This window comes from Wolffia australiana, chromosome 14 (assembly GCF_029677425.1).
Source record: "Wolffia australiana isolate 7733 chromosome 14, ASM2967742v1".
In the NCBI taxonomy this organism is placed as follows: Eukaryota; Viridiplantae; Streptophyta; class Magnoliopsida; order Alismatales; family Araceae; genus Wolffia; species Wolffia australiana.
In genome coordinates, this window is record NC_135848.1 from 15086799 (window position 1) to 15108740 (window position 21942).

At 41.3% G+C, this 21942-nt stretch overlaps 1 protein-coding gene across 1 annotated transcript; it reads left to right on the plus strand.

Moving 5' to 3' along the window:
* The first annotated feature begins 5 nt into the window (after window positions 1–5).
* Window positions 6–21645, plus strand: LOC144712517 (P-loop containing nucleoside triphosphate hydrolases superfamily protein). The gene is made up of 16 exons (XM_078586809.1): window positions 6–254; window positions 15436–16333; window positions 16683–16970; window positions 17041–17468; window positions 17534–17713; window positions 17789–17965; window positions 18060–18400; window positions 18576–18756; window positions 18986–19108; window positions 19186–19302; window positions 19388–19492; window positions 19573–19713; window positions 19789–19854; window positions 19989–20144; window positions 20898–20979; window positions 21055–21645. The coding sequence occupies exons 1-16, from the start codon at window positions 6–8 to the stop codon at window positions 21102–21104; spliced, it is 3582 nt and encodes a 1193-aa protein (XP_078442935.1). The 3' UTR covers window positions 21105–21645.
* Window positions 21646–21942: the final 297 nt, after the last annotated feature.

A 21942-nucleotide genomic window follows, 5' to 3' on the forward strand; every position in this document is an offset into this window, starting at 1 on the left:
GCACGATGACTAGGCGGCGCAGAAAGGGTGCGGAGAAGGCACATCGGCGGCTAGCGCAGGGCGCAGCAGTGGGCGCGGTGGCGGATGTAGCAGTGGGCGCAGCAATGGGCAGCGGGCGCGGGGATCGGCGGGGCGGGTTGTGGCCATGGCGTGAAGCTGTGGCCGCGGCGGGTGGCCTGGCGAGCTACAGCCGCGGTGGGCGGCCGGCCTGGCTGCGGATGCGGGGGGCGGCTTGGTGGATTCAGCCGCGGCAAGTGGCCTGGCAGCTGTGACCGTAGCTGGCGGCCAAGCGGGTGGGCCGCTACAGCCACAATGGTGGCTTGGCGGTTGGGCGGACTGCGGCCGCAGCAAGGCGGCGAGAAACTAGTCTTTTTCTTTCCTTTTTTTTATTATCAACTCAAAATTTCATAATGGGATTTCAAGAGACACAAGGGGCATCACTTCTCTTATAAAGGTTAGGGAAAGGTTGCCCTAATGGGCCAAATTAGGGGGAAATGCCCAAAGTGGCAAGGGTATCCCCTAATGGCCCCAACTACATCCCTAAACACATAAAACTTGGAGGAGCCCAAAAACATGGGGGCCCTCCCTAAATCCATAAAAACACGCTCATATAAAAGAAAAAGAAACCATCGGTGGCCCGTTGTCAAGCTTGATACTTGAAGTCCGGGTTCTTCGCATCGGCTCGAGCTCCACGACGCGGCTCCTCACAAACTTGGGCTTGGGCTTCAGGATGGTCCCCCTTCATTCAATCTCATAATATGGGGCTGGGAGGTTGACACTTTCCTACAATTCCCACCTTGGCAGATGCCCTAGCTCAAGCATATATTGCTCCATCAATTACTAGGTGCTCTGCATTCATCGAGACATCTCCAATGTGATGTATGTCTAAGCATCATTGGAACTTCTCCATCAGGACCATCTTCCTTTGCTGACTTGTGGGCCTTATGAAGTAATTATATCGACATATATATTAATTAATTAAAGATCGATTTAACCCAATCGATAAGTTAAGTTTCAGCATGTGGGGTGCCAAGCTACACCTCGTGCTCTAGAAGATATAGAGTAGTATTTTAAATCTCTTATGAAACATTGTCTGTCATTTGTTACCGTACATGTAAAATATTTTGTCTGCGCGAGACCCCATATGACATAGGGTATAGTTAAGCGTCAAACCCCAATCCATCATTTGGTTAGTATTGATAATTGGAGAATGCCTTCTCCAAAATCCTCACCACCATGGTCATGGATTTAGCTGCATCATCTTCCTTGAGTCAATCTCCTCTTATATCAAGCGGGGATGATCGTGCCTTGACAACATAATCATCTTTATGGGCTTCTTTCGTTATGCAAGATAAAACTTGTTTGAATCTCATGGTTAGAGATTGGAAAGTTGTAGGGAAAACATAGTCATCCATGAACGAGACATTCTTGGTGTCCTAGGTCAAAATATCACTTATACAACCTTGACATGAGTCAACCTAATTGAAATTTACGTATAAAACCATTCAGGATTCATTTGGACAAGTTTAGTGAACTCTTTTTCCAAATAGCACCTGCCATTTGTCCTTAGTAGGATCATTTAGTGCAATTCTAGCATGATAGTCCAATGTCTATCTCTACTTTCCATCAAATTGGAATATCTTGAATAAATGTTTAAAGGCTAGCAATAACTGTATTATGGTGTCATCATAATTCATTAGGTCATTCCACATATTCATGGACTTTATAATAAACCTCACGTTGGAATAATAAAGAACAAATTTTCATTCAATGAACTTAAATAAAAATAAGGTGGTGCAATATTTCTTGAAGACCACATAATATTCTTCATGTTCAACATGTGTACAACATTCTCCTTCGTCGCACCCAGAAATCACACCCAAATTTTAGCAACTAAAATATCATGTCACACTACACATCAAGTTATTCGAGAGTGCATTGTACACATGATTCTTCACTAAGCATATAGCACTCTAATTGTCATACAATAAAGTAACATTCCCTTTAAAGGATTACAGGCTACTTCATGAATCCATTCAACCACAATGCCTCATTTGCCACTTCATTTGCTTCCATGTACTCCCCCCTAGTTGTAGATAGAGCAATAGTAGATTGCAATGTCAACTTCCAGCTCACAGTCTACCAACCACCATAAAGACATATCTTTTCATAGATATTCGATGATCTCAATCACGTGAAAAATCAGAATCGACAAAGCCCATTGATAACATGCAAATAAGAGCTAATAAAATTCTAATTCTATCATAGTTGTGGGCTTTTCATGTTTAAAAAACATCAAATTCTAGTGCATGTTATCATGATTTTATGTCAAAACAACACTTCTCTTAATTTTCAAGAGAAACAATACTTTTGATAAATAATTAGGTAAATTGGCACATTGTAAACGTTTTAAAATTGAATATTTAAAGAAATTAAATGTCTCTTATTGACCGATTTCTGTAGACAAAAAGAAATCAATAATAAAAAATATTTGAGAAATCAATTATGCATTTTTTTGCATTAGTAAGTGTTTTTACAATTCATTTCAATTTTTTCTAAATAAAAACCATTTTTTATGGATCTGGCCCTTATTGGGCCAGTTTAAGCTCTAATTGGGTGTAAAGTGTGCAGGAAATACACCAAAAAGTGTGCGGGCCAATCAGGCGCAAGGAAAACGTCTTCGGTGCATGACACACATGTACACATCAATGTGCGTGTCACGTCCCAGGTGAAGCATTGCGTGGACCAATTTCGTGCGACTTAACTCACTATGTACGATATAGCGAGTTAAGCTCGCGCGCAGAAGTACATGGACCAATAGGGTATCAGATCTCATGCTGACTGCAAAGCTTCGTCCGTATGAATCACACGTACGCAGCGCCATAAGAACAAAACTCAACGCGAACCAACGCCACGTGGTCCAATCGATCTGCTCCGTGTCACCTGCGTACAAATCGAAGAAGACTGGGTTAGTAACAGAATTGGAAGAACACGGAATTGGGGGAAACAAGGAATTGAAAGGGCTTCTTGATTTTTAAGCTTGAGGAGAGTTAGCCCAGATTCCTTGAAGACTCAAGAACAGCCTAGAGTGCATTTGGATCTTGATATGGACTGTAATTTTGACGATCTGGCGCCACATTCTTCCCCAAAATTCAAGCACCGATTCATTGAAAAGTTGGTTGTTCGTGCGCGAAATCTTATCTAGCCGACTCATAGGTCATTCCTGGTACTTATAGGCTCAAACTGAATTCATTTTATGCTTGGTTTGATTTTCAATTTCAGCAATTTCATAATTTTGCTTACATTCAAAGTTTCGCTTTAAATTCTGATTTCAATCCTTTTAATTCTCAAATTTTCCTTTGTTTTAGAATCGATTAATATTCTTTAGTTGAGGTTAAACCAATTTGAATCGAATTGAATCTCCAATCAGTCATATTAGTTCCCGATTTTATTAATTAGCAGATCGTAATCATGATTTGCTCATTTAAGGTATTTCCCCAATTTTGAGATAAATTTGGATCAAAATGCAAAAATAACATGAAAATTTTCTAATGGCTTCCAATCCATGAGAACCAGTGAGCATGTTTTACCAATTTTTTTTAATAAATCAACTAGAATTTAATAAATTTTCTAAACCATTTCCAATTCATTAAATAACCTAAAAACATAATTCAAACTGAATTAAGTGTTCGGGTAAAATAAATGATGAATGTCAATGGTCGACTTCTAATCTTGGCTTTAGTGATTAAAACAATTTAGTGAAGAGTAATGCTAACATTCCAAAAATCTAAGATCAAATAGACACAATCAATCTAAGTAGGGGATTATTTAGCAATTCTTATCAAGAATTGTTAACTAATCATAAATCTGATTCTCATTCGTAAAAAAATAGAAATTAAGTCTCAGTTAATTAAGATAATTTGAGTTAAAAAATCAGAAGGTTAGATACAAGTAACAAATATTGCTATCACTTGAGTAAAAGGATGTCATATCAGTCCAATTTAGAGTTCTAAACCCTAAGTCGTTAAAAAGTGAATTTTACCATCGCCTCCCTAGGGTTCGACCCCTTACTTGAGCACTAAAGGATAAATAAATTTATTGGTTAAGTTCAAAAACCCTTAAATAATGACATTAGACACATATTTTTCAAGATTATCACCCATTATTAATAGAGAACCTTGCTTCTCAAAGAAAATCCACATGCTCAACGTGAGTCCATTAGATATTAGAGAGTCCACTTTAACATATTCCAATCCTCTTTCCCATGATTTATCATAAATCTGCTAACAACTCCAACTACGTTTGCAGTATCTAGTCACATACAGGTCATACCATAGAGAAGAGAAGGAATGACAATAGAAAAAGGAATTTGCTTCATTTCAACTATATCATATGTTGGATTTTGTGCCTTGGTTCATCCATGGAAAACATGATTCCATGGATGCAGAAGCGTGTTAATTGATTCATAATCGATCTTTAAAACATACATCAAATGTACCTTGTGGGGAATTTGTTCCGCCCTTGACTTTGCCGCTCTGAGATCATTCTGAAGTTGTTTATGTGTTCGGCCTCTAGAAGTATCCAAACGATCACTTGTTCTTGGATCTCCACTTCGTCTTCTTCAACTCTCCTTGAAAATATTAAAAATCTTCTCACCATCAAGACATTTCCTTGGTTGAGTGGAGAAGAGAGTAGAGAACAGGGAGTTATCAAATCTGGTTAGCCTAGGTGCTTGAAATGAGTGCCCCTTCCCTATTTATATTTTACTTAAGTTTTTCTCAAAAACCCCACAAAGTAAAATACATCCGCCAATGCCCTTATGATCTTACGCGTGTGAACCTCTAGGTCCATGTATCATTCTAGTTAATAACTTTAGTGTTCCAATAAAAATTATTGGCCAACATTCTTAATAAACTATATCAACATATAGATTACTTAACCAAGGATCGATTTAACCCAATCGATAGCTTAAGTTTCCAGCTCGTGGGATGCCAAGCTACACCCATGCTCTAGAAGATACCGAGTAGTGTTTGAACTCTCTCATGGAACCTTTACCGTCATTGGTTACTGTACAAGTATAATCCATCATCTTTGCGAGACTCTTGAATGACTTAGGATATGGTTTATCGTTAAAGCTTAATCCGTCATTCGATTAGTATTGATGTGTAATGGGGATATTTGGAGAACGCCTTCGTCAATATCCTCACTACCATGGCCAAGGATTTTTCTGCATCGTCTTCCTTGAGTCAATATCCTCTTAGACCGAGGCGGATGATATCGTCTTGACCAGTCAATCATCTCTATGAGCCTCGTGCTACATCCGAGCTATGACTTGTCTAAATCCCACAATTAGAGGCTCGTAAGTTATAGTTAAAATGTAGTCGTCCATTCACGGGATGTCCTTGGTATCTTAGGTTAGTGGATCACTTATACAATTGTGACATGAATAAAACTTATTGACCTTTAGGTATAATACCATTGTGGGATTCATACGGATCCATTCAGTGAAATCTTTCTCCAAACACCACCCACTATTTGGCCTTAATGTCGCCACACTAATAGCAACAGGGTCAGCTATACTTATCGTATAAGTAGGACCAATTAGTGCAATTTTATCTCGATAATTTGGTGTCCCTCTCGACTATCCATTAAATTTGAAGATTTTTAATACATGCTTAAAAGACTAGTAATCTCTGTATTATGATCTCATCATAATTCACTAGGTCATTGCACATATTCATGGAGTTCATTATAGACATCACACTGGAAAAATAATGAATGTAATATTTTATTTCAACGAACTTAAATAAACATGGTGGTGTGATTGGCTTGACGGCCACATAATATCCATCATCATCGTTAGTCTTCGGTTATTTAGCTTTAGATAGCTTGAAATAATATGCAAGAGTACTTGCCACTTTAGCACGGATAATCTCAATTTTAGGGTTTTGATTTGCCATTGGTATTTGAGATTATTGAATAAAAATATATTTTACCGTACTTACTTAGGAATATTTAGCTAGTGATGAGTATAGGTCGTCTCTACAGGGAATGATGATTAAAGATTTAATTTTCTTACTTTTTTGATTAACGATACGAGAAAAGATAAAGACACGAATAGACTATGCGAGATAGTGATATCGAGTAATGTGCTGTATATAGCTATAATTCAACTTAAATTAGCAAGAAAAGAGGAAGTGAACGTAGAATTATGCAAAGAAATATGTGGATGAGATCGAGAACACAAAGGACATGATAATGATCGAGTGTGTGACTGTCATGATGGTAGAATGGGAGATGAGATATAGGGACTTAAGTAGGTGATATGATAGTAAAAAGGGGATAGTTAGCCCTAATTAAGCTAACTATGATGTTGCAAAAGAGCAACATAAGGCGAAGATGCTTACCTTAGATCCTTATTTTACGCCAGGATCACGACGATTTGCGAGTGCCGGTAAGCTCCCCCTCTTATCTAATGCTTCTTCTTACACACCCAGGACACCAAAAACACACTTGATGGATCTCAAAACTCACTATCTTTCAATCAGCCCACACAAGTAGGAAGCAAGTTCAAGATGAATTTCATAGTGATCCAGGACTCTATTTATAGATCAGAGGGTTTGGATGGAAAGAGGAGGGGGACACACACCAATGCTGAAAATTACATCTCAATCGGAGCTGAAGATAGTCAGATATCACTGTTTGAAGTTGGAGAAATCCTAGCCCTTATTTTTTTCCCTCCTTATCATTGTCTCTCACGCTTCCTCTTTTTCTATTTTCGGTTGAACTGTCACATTGTTAGAATTCCGCGCCACTTCGTAATCTGCTCTCACGTCTTCTGGAGTCGCCATGTGTACATGTAGGAAAAAAGGCAAACGAGAATCATATTATTAATATTATTTAAATATTCCACTTATTATTTTTGAAGCTAACGTGGCATTGCGTCAGCGTGAGCCACATCAGCGATGGTTCAATAAAATCCCCACACATTTGTGCCATGTGTACACGTGGTGCCATGTGTACACGTGGTGCCCTGCTGTTACGCCACGTCTCCTGGTGACCATTATTGACTTTCAAAGAGACAGAGAAGAAAAAGTGATTTTTTGTCTTTTTGCTCCCTCGGCCTACACGCGCATTTATTTTAAAAAGGCCTCCTTTTTTTATGCCATTATTGCTCAACTAAATGATTGGCTATTGCCAATCATTACCAGTAGTTATGAATTGTCACTATTTGACAAATCGAACGGCGACATATGGCGGCGCGACATGAAAGGGCTTGAAAAACTTCTAAAGTTCATGTTAAATAAAATAAAAGCCCAAAAATAAATATATTTTTGACTTAAAAAAATTATATATTTCCAAATTTAATGTCGAATGAATTCCAAAAAGTCATATTACGTCTCAAAAAATTATATTATTTTAGAATCTATTGTCATAAAAATCCCCAAAGTGCATAAAAAATGTAAAAAATTTAGAACATTATTCTAAAAATTGATTTAATCCTTTTTAGCTTGATAACATGCAAATATAAGTGCGTAAATGCATACAAACATGTAAATATGATTAGATTAAAGTACTAAAAATGCATGTTATCAACCACCAGACATGCCAAAGACTTCAACGGTCTACATAAGATAGCTCCTTTGAGCAATCTTAAGCAATCTCTCTCGTCCCTATGGATCTCTATAACATGAATCTTTCTTGAAGGTCCAAGACCCTTCATGTAAATTTGTTTTCCAAATAGAGCCTTCAACCTAATAGTTTCTTTGAAGCAATGTAAGTTCTTTGAAGCAATAGACCCTTCATGTAAGTTCTTTGAAGCAATGAACATATCATCCCCGTCGTACATCAAAATAATGTGTGACCCATCATCACACTGCTTATAGTAAGCACATAAATCAAAGTCGCACTTGGCATAGCCAATCCACAACATATAAGAGATAAACTTTGTAACCCCCTATCTTAGAGTGACTTTCTCAATTTGAAGACAATACACTCAGCTCATGGTGCAATGAAACCCTCTGGCTGATCTCCTCCCAATTTTCATGAAGAAATTTTGTCTTCACATCTTTTTTTTTTGTATTCACATAGATCCATATCATCATGCACAATAGTGACACAAACCAAATTGCTATATGATTGACTACCATTGAGAAGATTTCATTGAAATTAACTCCTTAATGAGCAAAACTCTTTACAACAAGCCTTTCCTTTTTATTGTGTGTGGCCCACACTTGATGTTGATACCATCTTCTTGAAGACCCACTTACATCCTATAATGCACTTCCTCTCGAAAGCTCCTCTAGATCCCATAAATAATTTTTTCCCAAGGATGCTCTCTCCTCGGACATTGCCTTCAACCTCTTCTCCTTTTCAGGACAACATATCTCCTCTTTGGATGAAGTTGGCTCACCCTCTCCTTCGAATATAACAGAAGAAAAAAAACTATCTAGATGAGAAGGAGGTCTCGTTACCCTCTTGTCTTGTCTAGATGCAATAGTCTCTGTCAAAAATATCACTATGTTCACCCATTCAATTGGCAGGATTTTTTACTTCCTCCACCTCCATCTAACCCCATCTTCTCGACAAGAGTATCTTGTAATTTCTTACATAAGGGATCAACAATGGATGCCTTGAAGATATGTTCTTCATTGAATATTGCATCTCGACTAACCACAATATTTTTTGCTTTGGGATCCCAGAGCCTATAGCCCTTTTCTCCACCTCCATGGCCCAAAATAATGCACGCTTTGGACTTTGGAACAAGATTCAACTACTCCGCAGAAGAAATGAGTGCATAAAATGAATATAAAAAAATGAAAAAAATTGAATAGTCAACTGGTTCCCAATCCATACCGCTTCAGCTACCTTTCCATCAATAACATAATTGGGAGATGTATTCATCAATTTTTTATCAAGAAATAGTTTCATTCGCTACCTCCACCCTGATGGAAATATATGTGGCCAGTGAGCCAATCACACATTCCATATCTCGTTCCATGTTCATTAATAGAACATATTCATTATAGTGCACGTGTGATGCTTATAATGAAGTCCACGAATACATGATTGGACTAAGTGAATTTTGATGAGATTGTAATACAAAGATCACTTCTCTTTAAGCATGTTTATTAAATATTCCTATTCAAAGGTATACGCAAGAAGGATACCAAAATATCCGGATAGAATAATAATTTCTAGCCTCACTCATATGATGAGTATGGCCGTTCCCGTAGCCATTAGTGTGGAGACACTAATTATAGATAGTGGGTGCTCTTTAGTAGAAAGAGTTCACTGAATTGATCCGTACAAATCCCTGAATGGTATTATACCGAACTGTCAATCGGGTCGATTCATGTCACGGTTGTGTAAGTGGTCCTTCGACCTGAGACACCAAAGATGTCTTGTGGACGGATGGTTGCACTTTAACTATGGTCGACGAGTCTCTAATCATGGGATTCTAAACGGTCTTAGTTCAGGTGCATCAAGAAGTTCACAAAGATGATTGAGTGGGCAAGATGGGATCGTTCTCCCTTGGTATAAGAGGTGACGGATCAAGGAAGACAATGCGATGAAGTCCTTGGGCAAGGCAATGGAATATCAGAGGACAGTTCTTTGATGATTTTCGAATGCATCAGTATAACTCGGATGATCGATTAGGGTTTGACAGTTGACCATACCCTAAGTAATCTAAGGAGCATCAAGTGGATGAGGGATTATACATACATGGTTACAGATGACGAACATGTTCCATGGGTGAGTCGATACACACTCCTTTGTATCTTCTAGAGCACGAGGTATAGCTTAGCACCCCACGTCTTGGAGACTCGACCTATCGATTGGGTTAAATCAATCTGAAATTAATTAATCTATATGATGATATATTTAATTAATTTGAAAGGCCAATAAAAGTTTTTGGGCCATTGGAGTCGTTAACTAGACTGATACGTGGGCCTAGAGGGTCACACGCAAAAGATCTTTTGGGCGTCAAAAGATATACTTAAGTTTCGGGTTTTTTTTTTAAGAATACCCACTTTATATAAATAGGGGAAGGCCGTGAACAAAATGCACCCAAGTTAGATTTGTTCAAGGGTCTTCCCCATCTTCTCCCTTCTGCCCACGATTCCTCTCCACTCCCGATGTGGTCGGGACGACGTAACGACAATGATAGAGATTGAACCGGGCTTGTCAACGAGAAGGAGGAGATCCAACGTGCCAAAGACTGCGTGGATACGTCTAGAGGCTGCACACTTGAGCAACTTGACTCATCTCACTCCAGGATCCAAGAAATCATTGATGTAATCTGTGTACATGTCTTTCATTTCAATGATTTTAATGATGCCGTTGGATTCCGTTATGAGTCTTCTACTGCATGGAATCATTATCTTCATCCATATCTAGGCCTCTCAAACCCAACACACCCAACTCTTTGGGTGACCTCGCATTCAATTTCAAGCACCATGCCCTCTCTGTGATGGTGAAATTTATATTTTCTGCAACACTATTTTGATGAAGATAAATCTTCACTGATAAGTAGCCCTTGATCTAGTACTCATCACAAAACTGATCAAACTCTGAGTTCTTGAACTTTATCCTATAACCAGTCTGCAACCCTATCACACCACATCTTAAACCAAGAAAACACTTCAGACACGTGCCAAGAAATAAACCCAAGGTTTCCTAAAAAAATCATCTATAAAATTCAAGAAATAACAAGCACCTCCTCTTGATATCACATCAACAATATCCCACATATCAGCATGAATGTACTCAATAATATTCCGAGTAGTATGTTTTGTTGTATTTAAGCATGCCTTTCATTGCTTCCCATGTCATAATATTTATAAAAATCTAATTTACAATATTAAACTATGGCATCATCCCATGTGCATGAAGTGTGTGCATACCATTCTAGCCTATGTGAATTAGCAGGAAGTGCCACAATAAGGTGTCAATAGTCAAAGACTCGTGTGGTGTTAGTATAGCAGCTCCACATACAATATTGCTTCCCCAAGTCTATGAATGATATCTCCCTTTCAAAATAACAAGTGAACCTTTACAAACCTCAAGCACCCCATTCCCAACCCAATAAGAACATTCACTTGCCTCTTGCACAGTAAGGAAATCAAGTGTTGATGCAAAGCTGACACTTGCCGTACATTTTCCAACACTCTCACCACACCATCAAACATATAAATATTTATGTTTCCTACCCCAAGAACCTTGCATCAAGCATTTTTCCTATATAACCATAATTGTTGAACTCTTATAAGACATAAATGATAAGATCAACCAAAATCAAGGATAGATGTATCCACAAACTCTTCAACCACAACTTGGGTATAATAGAATTCATTTTCATCGCTGTCCAACTTTACGACATTAGTCAAACTTGACTGTCCTCATTGTCATCATATTTTTATTTAAGTTTATTCCAAGAAATATTGATTTGTATCATTGCAGTGAGATGTTTATAATGAAGTCCTTGAATATGTGAAATGAATTAGTGAATTATAATGATATCATAATGCATTAATCACTAGTCTTTCAGCATATATTTTAAATATTTTTATTCAATGCATATTTGAGATGGACATAGATCTGTACATATAGAAAAATACTATCTGATTCTACTTATTTATTAATCATGTATGAGTGGGGAAACACAAGATAGACCATGGGTGATGTTTAGAGAAATAGTTCGCTTAATTGATACATATGAATCTATCCATGGGTGATGTTTAGAGAAAGAGTACGCACAATTGATACATATGAAATCTCTCAATAGTATTACCTAAATTAGATTTATTCATGTCATGGTTATATAAGTGACCTGTGGCACTAAGGACATCTCATGTTTTAATTACAGATTATGAGTCTCCAACCATGGGATTCAAGTAAGTATTATCTCGGATATAGTGAGAAGCACACAGAGGTAACTGATTGGTCAAGACTGGATCATCCACCCTTAGTATAAGAGGATATTGGCTCAAGGAAGACAATGCAGCTAAATCCATGTTACACATTAATCAAATGACAGATTACGGTTTGACAATTAAGCATACCCTAAGTCACTTAGGGGTCTTACATAGGTGAAAGATTATACATAGTCGGTAACCGATGATGGAAAAGGCTCAATGAGAAATTTCAAACACTATTATGCATCTTCTATGGCACAAGGTGTAGTTTTACACCCTAGGGGCTAGAAACTTAACCTATGGATTGGGTTAAATTGATCCTGAGTTAACTAATATATATGTAAATATAGTTAGTAATAAGGTGGGTCATAATTGTCATTGGGCCGCTAAAGTTATTAACCAGAATGATACATGGGCCTAGAGGGTCACACATGTAAGATTATAATGAGATTGGTGGATTTACTTTTACTTTATTTCTTGAGTGAAGCATAAATAGTGCGGGACACCCAAGCTATCAAGAGCTAGGCAGCCCTACGCCTTTCTTCCTTCATATTATCTGTTAACTAAGAAGAGTGTCTCCATGGTGAGATGATCCACTAGAGCTTCAAGAAGACTTGGAGGAGAGGAAGTGGCTATCCAAGAGCACCTTGATTGCATGGATACTTCTAGAGGTCGAACACATGAAAATATTTCTCCAAAGGCACCAGTCAAGGTTGGAACAAGTTCCCCACAAGGTACACTTCATGTGTTTTATTTTAGTGATTGAATCTGAATCCATCATGGTTTTCGTTGCATAGATTTTTTTTTCTAGTTTTCAATAAAAACACCAAAACCCAATTCCTGGTGCCTTACTGCCATTGAATGGCACATATAACATTCCTTGTTATTCAACTAGTTTGCCTACACTTAGATGAATAATTCTTCTTTTCTCTAGACTTATTCCTGTCCTTCATCTACCCTATTTCTTTCCCACATTGCATGAAAAAATCCTTGAATTTGACCACCATCAGGTGCAAATTGCCTCTGGTCAAACTTCATCAAAGTAGAAATTAGATCATCAAGACTTGACATGTTCATCCCGTGGAATATAGTCATCACAGAGTTTTCATACTTGTTGGGAAAAGAACTCAACAAGATGATATATTTCTATCTTGATATAAGTCCTCAAACTTCTGTAATTCAACCCAAAGGTTTTGAAAGTGATAAATATGAGCATGCAATTAGATACGTTCTGCCATCTTAAGAAAAAATAGCTTTGCCTTAACAAAGCCTTGCTCATAGAGGTCCTCTCCATATCCCATCTAGCTGGCCTCTTCCACATATATGCATGAATTTTAAGGTAAAAACATGATATCTAACACCATCTGACAAGCATTGATAATAGTACTAGTGGCTTTCATTTGCATCCGTCTCCAATTGGCACCCTTTGGCTTTCAAATCATTTGGCGTCTCAAAAACATCCTTTTCAATAAAAAAATCCTTCATTTTTTTGGTGATACAGATTCAAGTTTACCGAACTGCTCAAGTTTCCAACATCCTTTTGAGAAATAGTTTAAGCCGTCATATTTAAGCCTTTTTGCATAAAAAAACTCGTATATCTGACACCTCTTGTTGTGAACAAAAACTTCTAGAATAATAATTGCACGTGAATCGATCCAAAAGACAGTGAGGATGATCAACAGACTGATACGAGGAGAATACATGAGTCATGGTCATCAGCCTTGTCATGTCCACATGTGTCACCATGAAGAGAACACAATAACCACCAAAACAGAGACAAAGATAGAACGGGATAGAGAGAGACTTCTTGTTCAAAGGAACTTTCAAAGAACACTAATCAATGTGATTATCAAAACGATAGTAATTGTGGTCATTTTATTTGGACAACCAATGGCCTTGTTGGCCCCCGCAAAAGTAGTCCAGAACCTAGAAAATAGACTCACCCCATTTTCTAGGAATTATATTATAGCACTTGCAAGGTCGGTTCAACCCTTCAATTTTGTAATACAGGGCTGGGGGTTTGACACATTCCTACACCTTTATATATTAATTATTTTGGCACTGAATATGCATGAGATTTATAGCTTTCGATATTAAATTTTATTTAACCGACGTACCTCGAGTATTATGAATCCATGTTTCACAGATTGTATAATAGAACACAATTATAGCGTGAAGACAATCGAGTGTTCCTCTGGTATTAAATAGACACAAATCTATAAAAAAATACATACTAATGTAAGTACACATTGACAATGGCACAATCTCTCTCTCTTGCTCTTTGTCTCCCCCTCTCCTTTTCTCGCATTATTTCTCACTCTATCCCTTATTCTTTATCACTCTCTCTCATTCATTCTCATACTCACATTCATTCCCTCTCACATTTTCACACACTCCTTCTCAGTTGTTCTCACACTCACATTCTCTCCCTCTCACGTTCTCTTAGTCTCTGTGTCATTCACACACTCATAGTCTCTCCATCTCTCACTTAGCTACTGAAGACAGAACACTAGTTGGCACCTGGCACATCATTCAAATGATGTTAAGTTAGATGTGGTGAGAAGCCATGAGGAGAAAAAGGCGAGCTAAGTAGGGGAAACAGATATCACTTTTAGTGGAATCCCTATAAATGGGAACTATCATTTTTTCTACGTTAAGCTTAACTTAAAGTATTTTAGAAGATTAACTTAAAACACTTTCTAGGCTAGACATTACTAGTCAACCTGACAGGACCGAGACTGAGACAGAGACCAAACTTCTGGTTTAGGTTTAGTTTTTTGTTTGATCTTTCCTAAATGGGTGCATACAAATGAACATGGGAAACAATTAGGACTCAATCTGGTCTAAGGGGAATAAAGACATATTTTAGATACAATTGAATTTATTTTTTAATATTGTTGTAAGTTCAACTTTATTAATCTAAAAAATTGGAAGGTGCGTAATAACTACACAATTATAGTTTTTTATAAGTTCCATTGAATTAGCCGCCTTTTGCCAGACTCCATATGCTACGGATAGTTTTTAGAATTTTAGAATCTTATAATAATGAACTTTAAGATACCATAGTAATAAAATACTCTCATCAGTTCAGTTGGTCCACGCGCTGCGGCTCAGACTCGGGTCACGTGTGCCGACTATTCCCTTCGGCAGGCCAACGGGGAAACAGAGAAAATCCGTGTGACTAATTCTACGTCGGTCACGTGACGCAGTCGACGACGACTCGTTGACCAGCGGGCCCCACAGGATCCCATCACCGCCGCCCCTCGTCCCCCTCATCTACAATAATCTACGCGACCATGAAAGTTCTGCAAAAAATGGCAGACCCCCCCTCCCAAGAGAGAGAAAGAAGAGAGAGACAGAACAAACTACAAGCGGCGAAGAGAGAGAGAGAGAGAGAGAGAGCTCGGGAATTTCTCTCTCTAGAAGTCTCCACCGCCGGCGTCGGTCGGCGATCAGTCGTCTGCGCAGAGGAAGAAGGAGATGAGTGTCGGTAGGGCCGAAGGTAGAGTTAGCGTAGAAGCGACTCACCGTCTCTTTTCTTGTAGAGGGACCTCGCGAAAAGCAGCACGATGACGACGAACCCCACCCCCGCGGCGCCGCCGACGACGATCGCCACCGTCTTCCCCGTCGGCGGCCCGGAAGAACCGCCGCCGCTACCGCCGCCGCTACCGCTGCTACCGCCGCCGCCGGGGGCGACGGTGGCGCCGCCGGAGTTGTAGGCGAGGTAGCACTTGTCGAGGTAGATTTGGGCGGCGGCGGCGCCGCCGCACTCGACCTGGGCCTTCTGGGCGGCCTGGGTGACGCAGGTGGCGCAGTCGGGGACGGAGAGGTCGCCCTCGCACTGGGCCATGGCGGAGACGCCGGCGGAGGAGGTGGCGTAGTAGCCGGCGGCGCCGCCGCCGGCCATGGCGCTCTCCAAGTTGGCCAAGACGGTGTCCCTCCTCACCTCGAACCCGCCGCCGCCGCCGGCGGCGGAGCAGGCCTTGTAGAGCATTTTCACGCCGGAGACGGCGGGGAAGGCGGCGACTTGGTAGAGCGCGTAGCACCCGCCGAGCTGTACCCGCGCCGCGACGGCCGGGCCGCAGAGCCGGGCCCACATGGCCGGGATCCGGCCCACGCAGGCGGCGCACTCGGCCGGCCCGAGGTCGCCCCGGCACTGGAACAGCCCGAACAGCCCCGGCTGCCCGTCGGCCGCCGCCACCGCCGTCTTGTAGAACCTGGCCGCCGCGGACCGCGCCACCAGCGCACCGCCCAGCGAGCCCAGTGCCTGCTGCCCCGCGAACACCCCGTCCCCCGACGACGCGAAGGTCTGCGTCGCGCACCCCTTGTACACCAGCTCGAACAGGTCCGCCGCCGCCGCCGCCGCCGCCGCCGCCAGCAATACCAGCACGAGCAGCGCCGCGCCGCCGCCTTCTAGGGTTTTGCGGATCCCCATCTCCGCCGTGCTCCTCCCCCGGCGGCCTCCTCTGGGCATCCAAGAAGCCGTCTCCCTTATCACCTCCAGAGACTCCTAGAGAGAGATAGACCGAGTTCTAGAGAGAGAGAGAGAGTGGGATTGATTCCCCGTTTGGCTTGTAGGGGTTGTCTGGATCTCGAACTGCTCGCCAGCACCATGCCGGAGAAGACGCAAAGAGCGGGGGAGGGCGGAGATGGGCCGGGCCGCTGGCCCGCTAGCCGCGCATCAGCCCAAAACATCGCACGTGCTTTTTTTAGTTTTTACTTTTTACCGCTGTAATTCGCAACTTGCCGGTTTTTTCGAATAAGCCCGCCGTAAAAGCCTCTCTAGTGGGGAAAGCCCCTTGTTTTTTGTTTATTCTCACGTCCCCTTGTTTTTCGTTTGTGAGGTCTTTCTTCCGAGCGAGAGGGTTTCGGACTGGGCTATGGCGGAGGATTCGCTGCAGGCGGCGCCGCCGGTTGAAGAGAAGATGAAGGCGACGGCGAAGAGGAAGAGGAAGAAGAAGCAGGCTGGAGAGGGGAAACAGTTGCTGGGATGGAGGAAGTCAGTTCGTCCTGAAGAAGATGCTTTCGCTCTCTTCTCCGGCGAAGAAGGAGGTCTCGATTTTTCGAGCAGGCAGAGCTTTGGTTTTCCCTTGTTTGTTCTTATCTCTGATATCTTTCTCAGGGTTTCTCTCCCTGGAGGAGATTGACGCTTCCGAGTATGGAGCAATCGGTGAGCTGCCTCAAGAAATAGTGATTGAACAATCAAAGAAACGGAAGCGTGCGAGCGATGATCCCGTGGTCGAGGATGGTGAGAAATCCAAGAAAACCACGAAAAAGAAGAAGCCACGGAAGAAGACGAAGCAGAAGATGACGATGACCGCCGCGGGAAATCAAGATGTTCATCAAGGCGATGTTTCGGGCGAGTGCTCGGAGGTTACCTATTTGGAGGGCGACAGCAACGCGGAATCAGTGCTCCAGAACGATGATTATCGTGCGTGGAAGAAGATGAAGTTGCACCCTCTGCTCATGAAATCGATCAGAAAACTTGGATTCAAGGAACCCACGCCAATTCAGAAAGCCTGCATTCCCGTGGCTGCTCATCAAGGAAAGGTTTACTCCGCATCTCAAACTATCGCCTTCTTCTGATTTTGATGTTTATCTGATTCCGTGGGCAGGATGTGATTGGTGCCGCGGAGACGGGTTCCGGCAAGACGCTTGCATTTGGTTTACCGATTCTGCAGCGTATCTTGAAAGATCGTGAGAGAGCAAAGAGTTCATCCGGGGAAGATCAAGAAGGTCGCGGAGGCCTTCTTCGGGCCCTTGTTGTTGCTCCTACGAGGGAGCTCTCCTTGCAGGTACCCTTGTAAATTTACTTTACAAAAAAAAAAAAAAAACGTTTTTTTTCCTGATGATTCATCTTTGTATATCAGGTTAGCGATCATCTGAAGAAGATGGCGAGTCTTACGAGTATTAGAGTGATTTCCATTGTCGGCGGAATGTCAAGTGAAAAGCAAGAGAGACTTCTGAAAAGCCGGCCTGAGATCGTCGTAGGAACTCCAGGAAGGCTCTGGGATCTCATGTCCGGCGGAGATAAGCATCTTACCGAGGTGCAAAGTTTGATTAATTTGAATTTTAAAGTAAAGTGTTCGATCTTCGTTGTTGATTCCGTTGCTGAAGCTCTTGTATCCGACTGTTGTGCAGCTGAGTTCGTTGTCCTTCTTTGTGCTTGATGAGGCTGATCGCATGGTGGAGAGTGGGCATTTCAATGAACTGCAATCGATCATCGACATGCTGCCCGCGAGTGATGATGAATCAGGGGGAAAAAAGAGGCAGACTTTCGTCTTCTCTGCCACGATCGCTCTTTCTAATAATTTCCGCAGGAAATTGAAGCGGGGATTTCAGAAAGCGAAGGCGACCTCTTCGGAAAATCTGAGTTCGATCGAACGGCTGTCAGAGCGTGCGGGGATGAGCCCCGACGTAGAAATCGTTGATCTGACGAATGCCGCCATTCTTGCGAACAAACTCGAAGAATCGTTCATTGAGTATGCTTCATCCTTCCCGAAAAAGCGTCATGATTGCCATTTTCGGTTTATATTCAAATAGTTCATCATCCAGAAAATACTTTTTTTGAAATGTTGCCTCCAGAAAATATCTTCTTCACGAGCATCTTTTTTTCTGTTCCATGGGACCCAAGAGTTCTTCGTGGTTAATGTTCAGGTGTAATGAAGATAACAAGGAAGCGCATTTGTATTATATTTTGAGCGTGCACGGCCGAGGGCGAACCATAGTTTTCTGCACCTCTATCGCTGCTCTGCGCCGAATTTCTTCTTTGCTGCGCATTTTGGGGCTCAAAATGTGGACCCTTCATGCCCAGATGCAGCAGAGAGCACGTCTTAAGGTCCACTTGATCATTTACTTATTGATTTAAATTTTGTTTGTTTTTACTTTATTTCCCTTTTCTTTTCGGTTATTCGTCTCCCCCTCTTCTTTGATTCCCCTTCGATCTGCGTACGAGATTAATAAGATTCATTTTTCGATCAAAAATCATGTAAAGCATTTTCTGTATATTTTTATGTATCTCTTCTCTCTTTTTTTCTGATAGAATTTGGATTTACTTGTTTAATCAGGCAATTGATCGGTTTCGGGATAGTGAAAATGGTGTTCTGGTCGCCACTGACGTTGCTGCAAGGGGGCTTGATATTCCCGGAGTTAGAACCGTCATCCATTTTCAACTCCCCCATTCTGCGGATGTAAGTCCTAGCACGGACGATGAAATCTTTAATATTATTATTATTGACTATTATTTCTTCATTAATTATTGTTACAGGTTTATATCCACCGAAGTGGAAGAACCGCCAGAGCCTCTGCGGACGGTTGCAGCATCGCTTTGATTTCCCCCCCTGACAGAACCAAATTTTTTTCTTTGTGCAAGTCACTATCCAAGGTCAGCCGGCTTATCACCTGTTGTAATCAACTCGTCTTGAAAATGGAAACTGCCCTTGGTTTAATTGTCATTTTATGTATGTCAGGAAAGTCTGCGAAAGTTTCCCTTGGTTGATTCATATATGCTCAATGTGACGAAGAGATTGTCTCTCGCGCGGCAAATAGACAAGATGACTCGTGTCAACTCCCGGGTAACTGAGATTGCCTTTCTTCTTTAGTTCAACATACTTTGATCAAAAATTTAAAAAGCTCGCCGTTCTTTGATGTTTAGGAAAATGCGACCAAGAGCTGGCTCCGAAGGAGCGCAGAAGCGGTGGAATTAGACTTTGATGACAGCGCAAGCGAAGAAGAGAATGTAAAAAGCCATCGTAAGAGAAAAGTCGATTCTGCGCAATTGCAGAAGCTACAGCAGGTGCAGTCTCTATGGAATCACGTTCTACCCTTTAACTCTTTAATATATTTTATTGATCAAGAATTCCAAATTCAGGAGTTGGACTCTCTTCTAGAGAAACCTTTGGAGCCCAGGACCCTCTCTCATCGCTATCTGGCGGGGGTTGGTCACTCTCTCTTTCACACCTTCTTAAGGATAATTAGTATCTTCTGGAGGCAGTTGCAATGTTTCTTTGAAAATAAATCTTTAGTTTTGTCGCTGTTTAACTCTGTTGTTCATTTAAACTTCTGGCGCAGGCGGGCCTTAATCCGTTCCTTCAGGAACAGCTCATGGAATTGTCGAAGAAGCGTGGAGAGCAAGAGGGGCCCAAGGGTAACTCGAGATCAAGGTTTGTAGTCATCGGTCAGGATAGCGTTGAGCCGCTCAAAGCGCTGCAAAGCTCTGGGCAGGAGGTGGTCTCTCTCACTCCCTCTCTCTTTATCTCACTTCCTCTCTCCTCTCCACTCTCTCACTCTCTTTCTTTCCTTACTCTTTCCCTCTCTCTGTTTCGCTCTCCCATTCTCTCTCTTTCTAACTCCTCTCTATTTGCCTCGCTCCTTCCCTCTCTCTCACTCTCTCTTCCCTTCCATCTCTATAACTCCTCTCTCGCTTTCTCTCTCTCGCACTCCTTCCTCTCTCTATCTCTCTTCCCTTCCCTATCTCTATCCCTCTCCCTTCTCTCTCTCTCACTCCTTTCTCGCTTTCTCTCTATCACACTCCTTCCCTCTATCTCTATCCCCTTCTCGCTCTCTCACTCCCTTCCTCTCTCTATCTCCCCTTCTCTCTCTCACTCCCTTCCTCTATCTCTCCCCTTACCTCTCTTTATCTCTCCCTTTCCCTCTCTTTTTTCTCTCACTCACTCCATCTCTCTCTCACACACGCATTATCTCTCAATCTTCCAACCCCCTTCTCTCTCTCACTCCCTCTCTCTATCTCTCCCCTTACCTCTCTCTATCCCTTCTCTCGCTCTCTCCCTTCCCCTTCCCTCTTTAATTCTCACTCGATCTTTCTCTCTATCTTTCTTGCGCTCTTTCTTCAAACTTTGCTCTCTCTCTCTCTCTCTATTTCTCTCTCTCTATCTCCCTCTCCCTTTTTCTCACACCTTCTAGCTCCATTTCTCTCTCACTTATTCTCTTCTTGACGCCTAAAGTTCCCGGTTGGGCCAGATTTGTGTTGACAGTGGGAAGTGGAAGGAAACGAGGAAGCTACAAGAGGATTGGAGGAGAAAAAAGAGAGATCAAAAGAGACGTAGGATTTTTACTTGTTTTTGCCACCACTATTTTTCCCGAAATTTCATGACCCTTTTTTGAAATCTCTCTCCAGGTGAGCGTGATCAGCGAAGAAAAAAGAGCAAGATGAAGGGAAATAAGTAGCCGAAGTTTTGTATCGTTTGAAGGAACTTAGGTACTTATTTTTTCACCTTTTTTAAAGCATTTATTAATATAGTGTTGGCCGATTCTTGAAATTATACCGTCCTGTTGAAGGGATTAATTAAAAAGAGCACAGTTTCTGCCCTCTTTTATCTCCTCCTCTTCCCCTCTATGAAAGATACAGTATTTGGCTCCTTGAGGACTTGTCTGATCCATTTTCTACATCGGTGATCTGATCCATATTCAAGCCACCTTGGTCGGAATTAAAAAGTAGGGGTAAAACCGTCAATACTTTCTATCAAAATCGGTATGTTTTGATGATTTCAGAATAAAGCTATTGCTTACAGGGTAAATTTTAATGGTAGGTGACCGTCGTATAGAGGGATGAATATAAAATGTCACGTGCTTATGCTGCCGGTGCCCAAATCGGAGATTGCATTCTTGGTGGTTAATTTTTTGTTGAAAAATTATGTTGCTTTCAACAAATGTATAAATGTAGATTAGTTTATTTACTGTCAAATGCTAACCGGATGTTCTTATTTAAGTTTTACTCGAACAGAACCTCACACCCGCACTGCCCAATATTGAAAATTTTATAAACTGAGCACGTGGACTGAAGTCTAAGTTGAAATAATATGTTGCTTTTAATGAAGGTATTAACGTAGATTAATTTAATTGTTGTAGAATGCTAATGGGATCCTCATAGCTTTTACGTCTTATTCAAATATGACCTCCTACCCTGTCCACCTTATAAAGGATTGAAAATTTAATAAGCTGAAGATTAATGTTGAGCTCGAAAGGACTTATGAAGCTTATTTGAACTTGGGAGCCTAGGAACTCC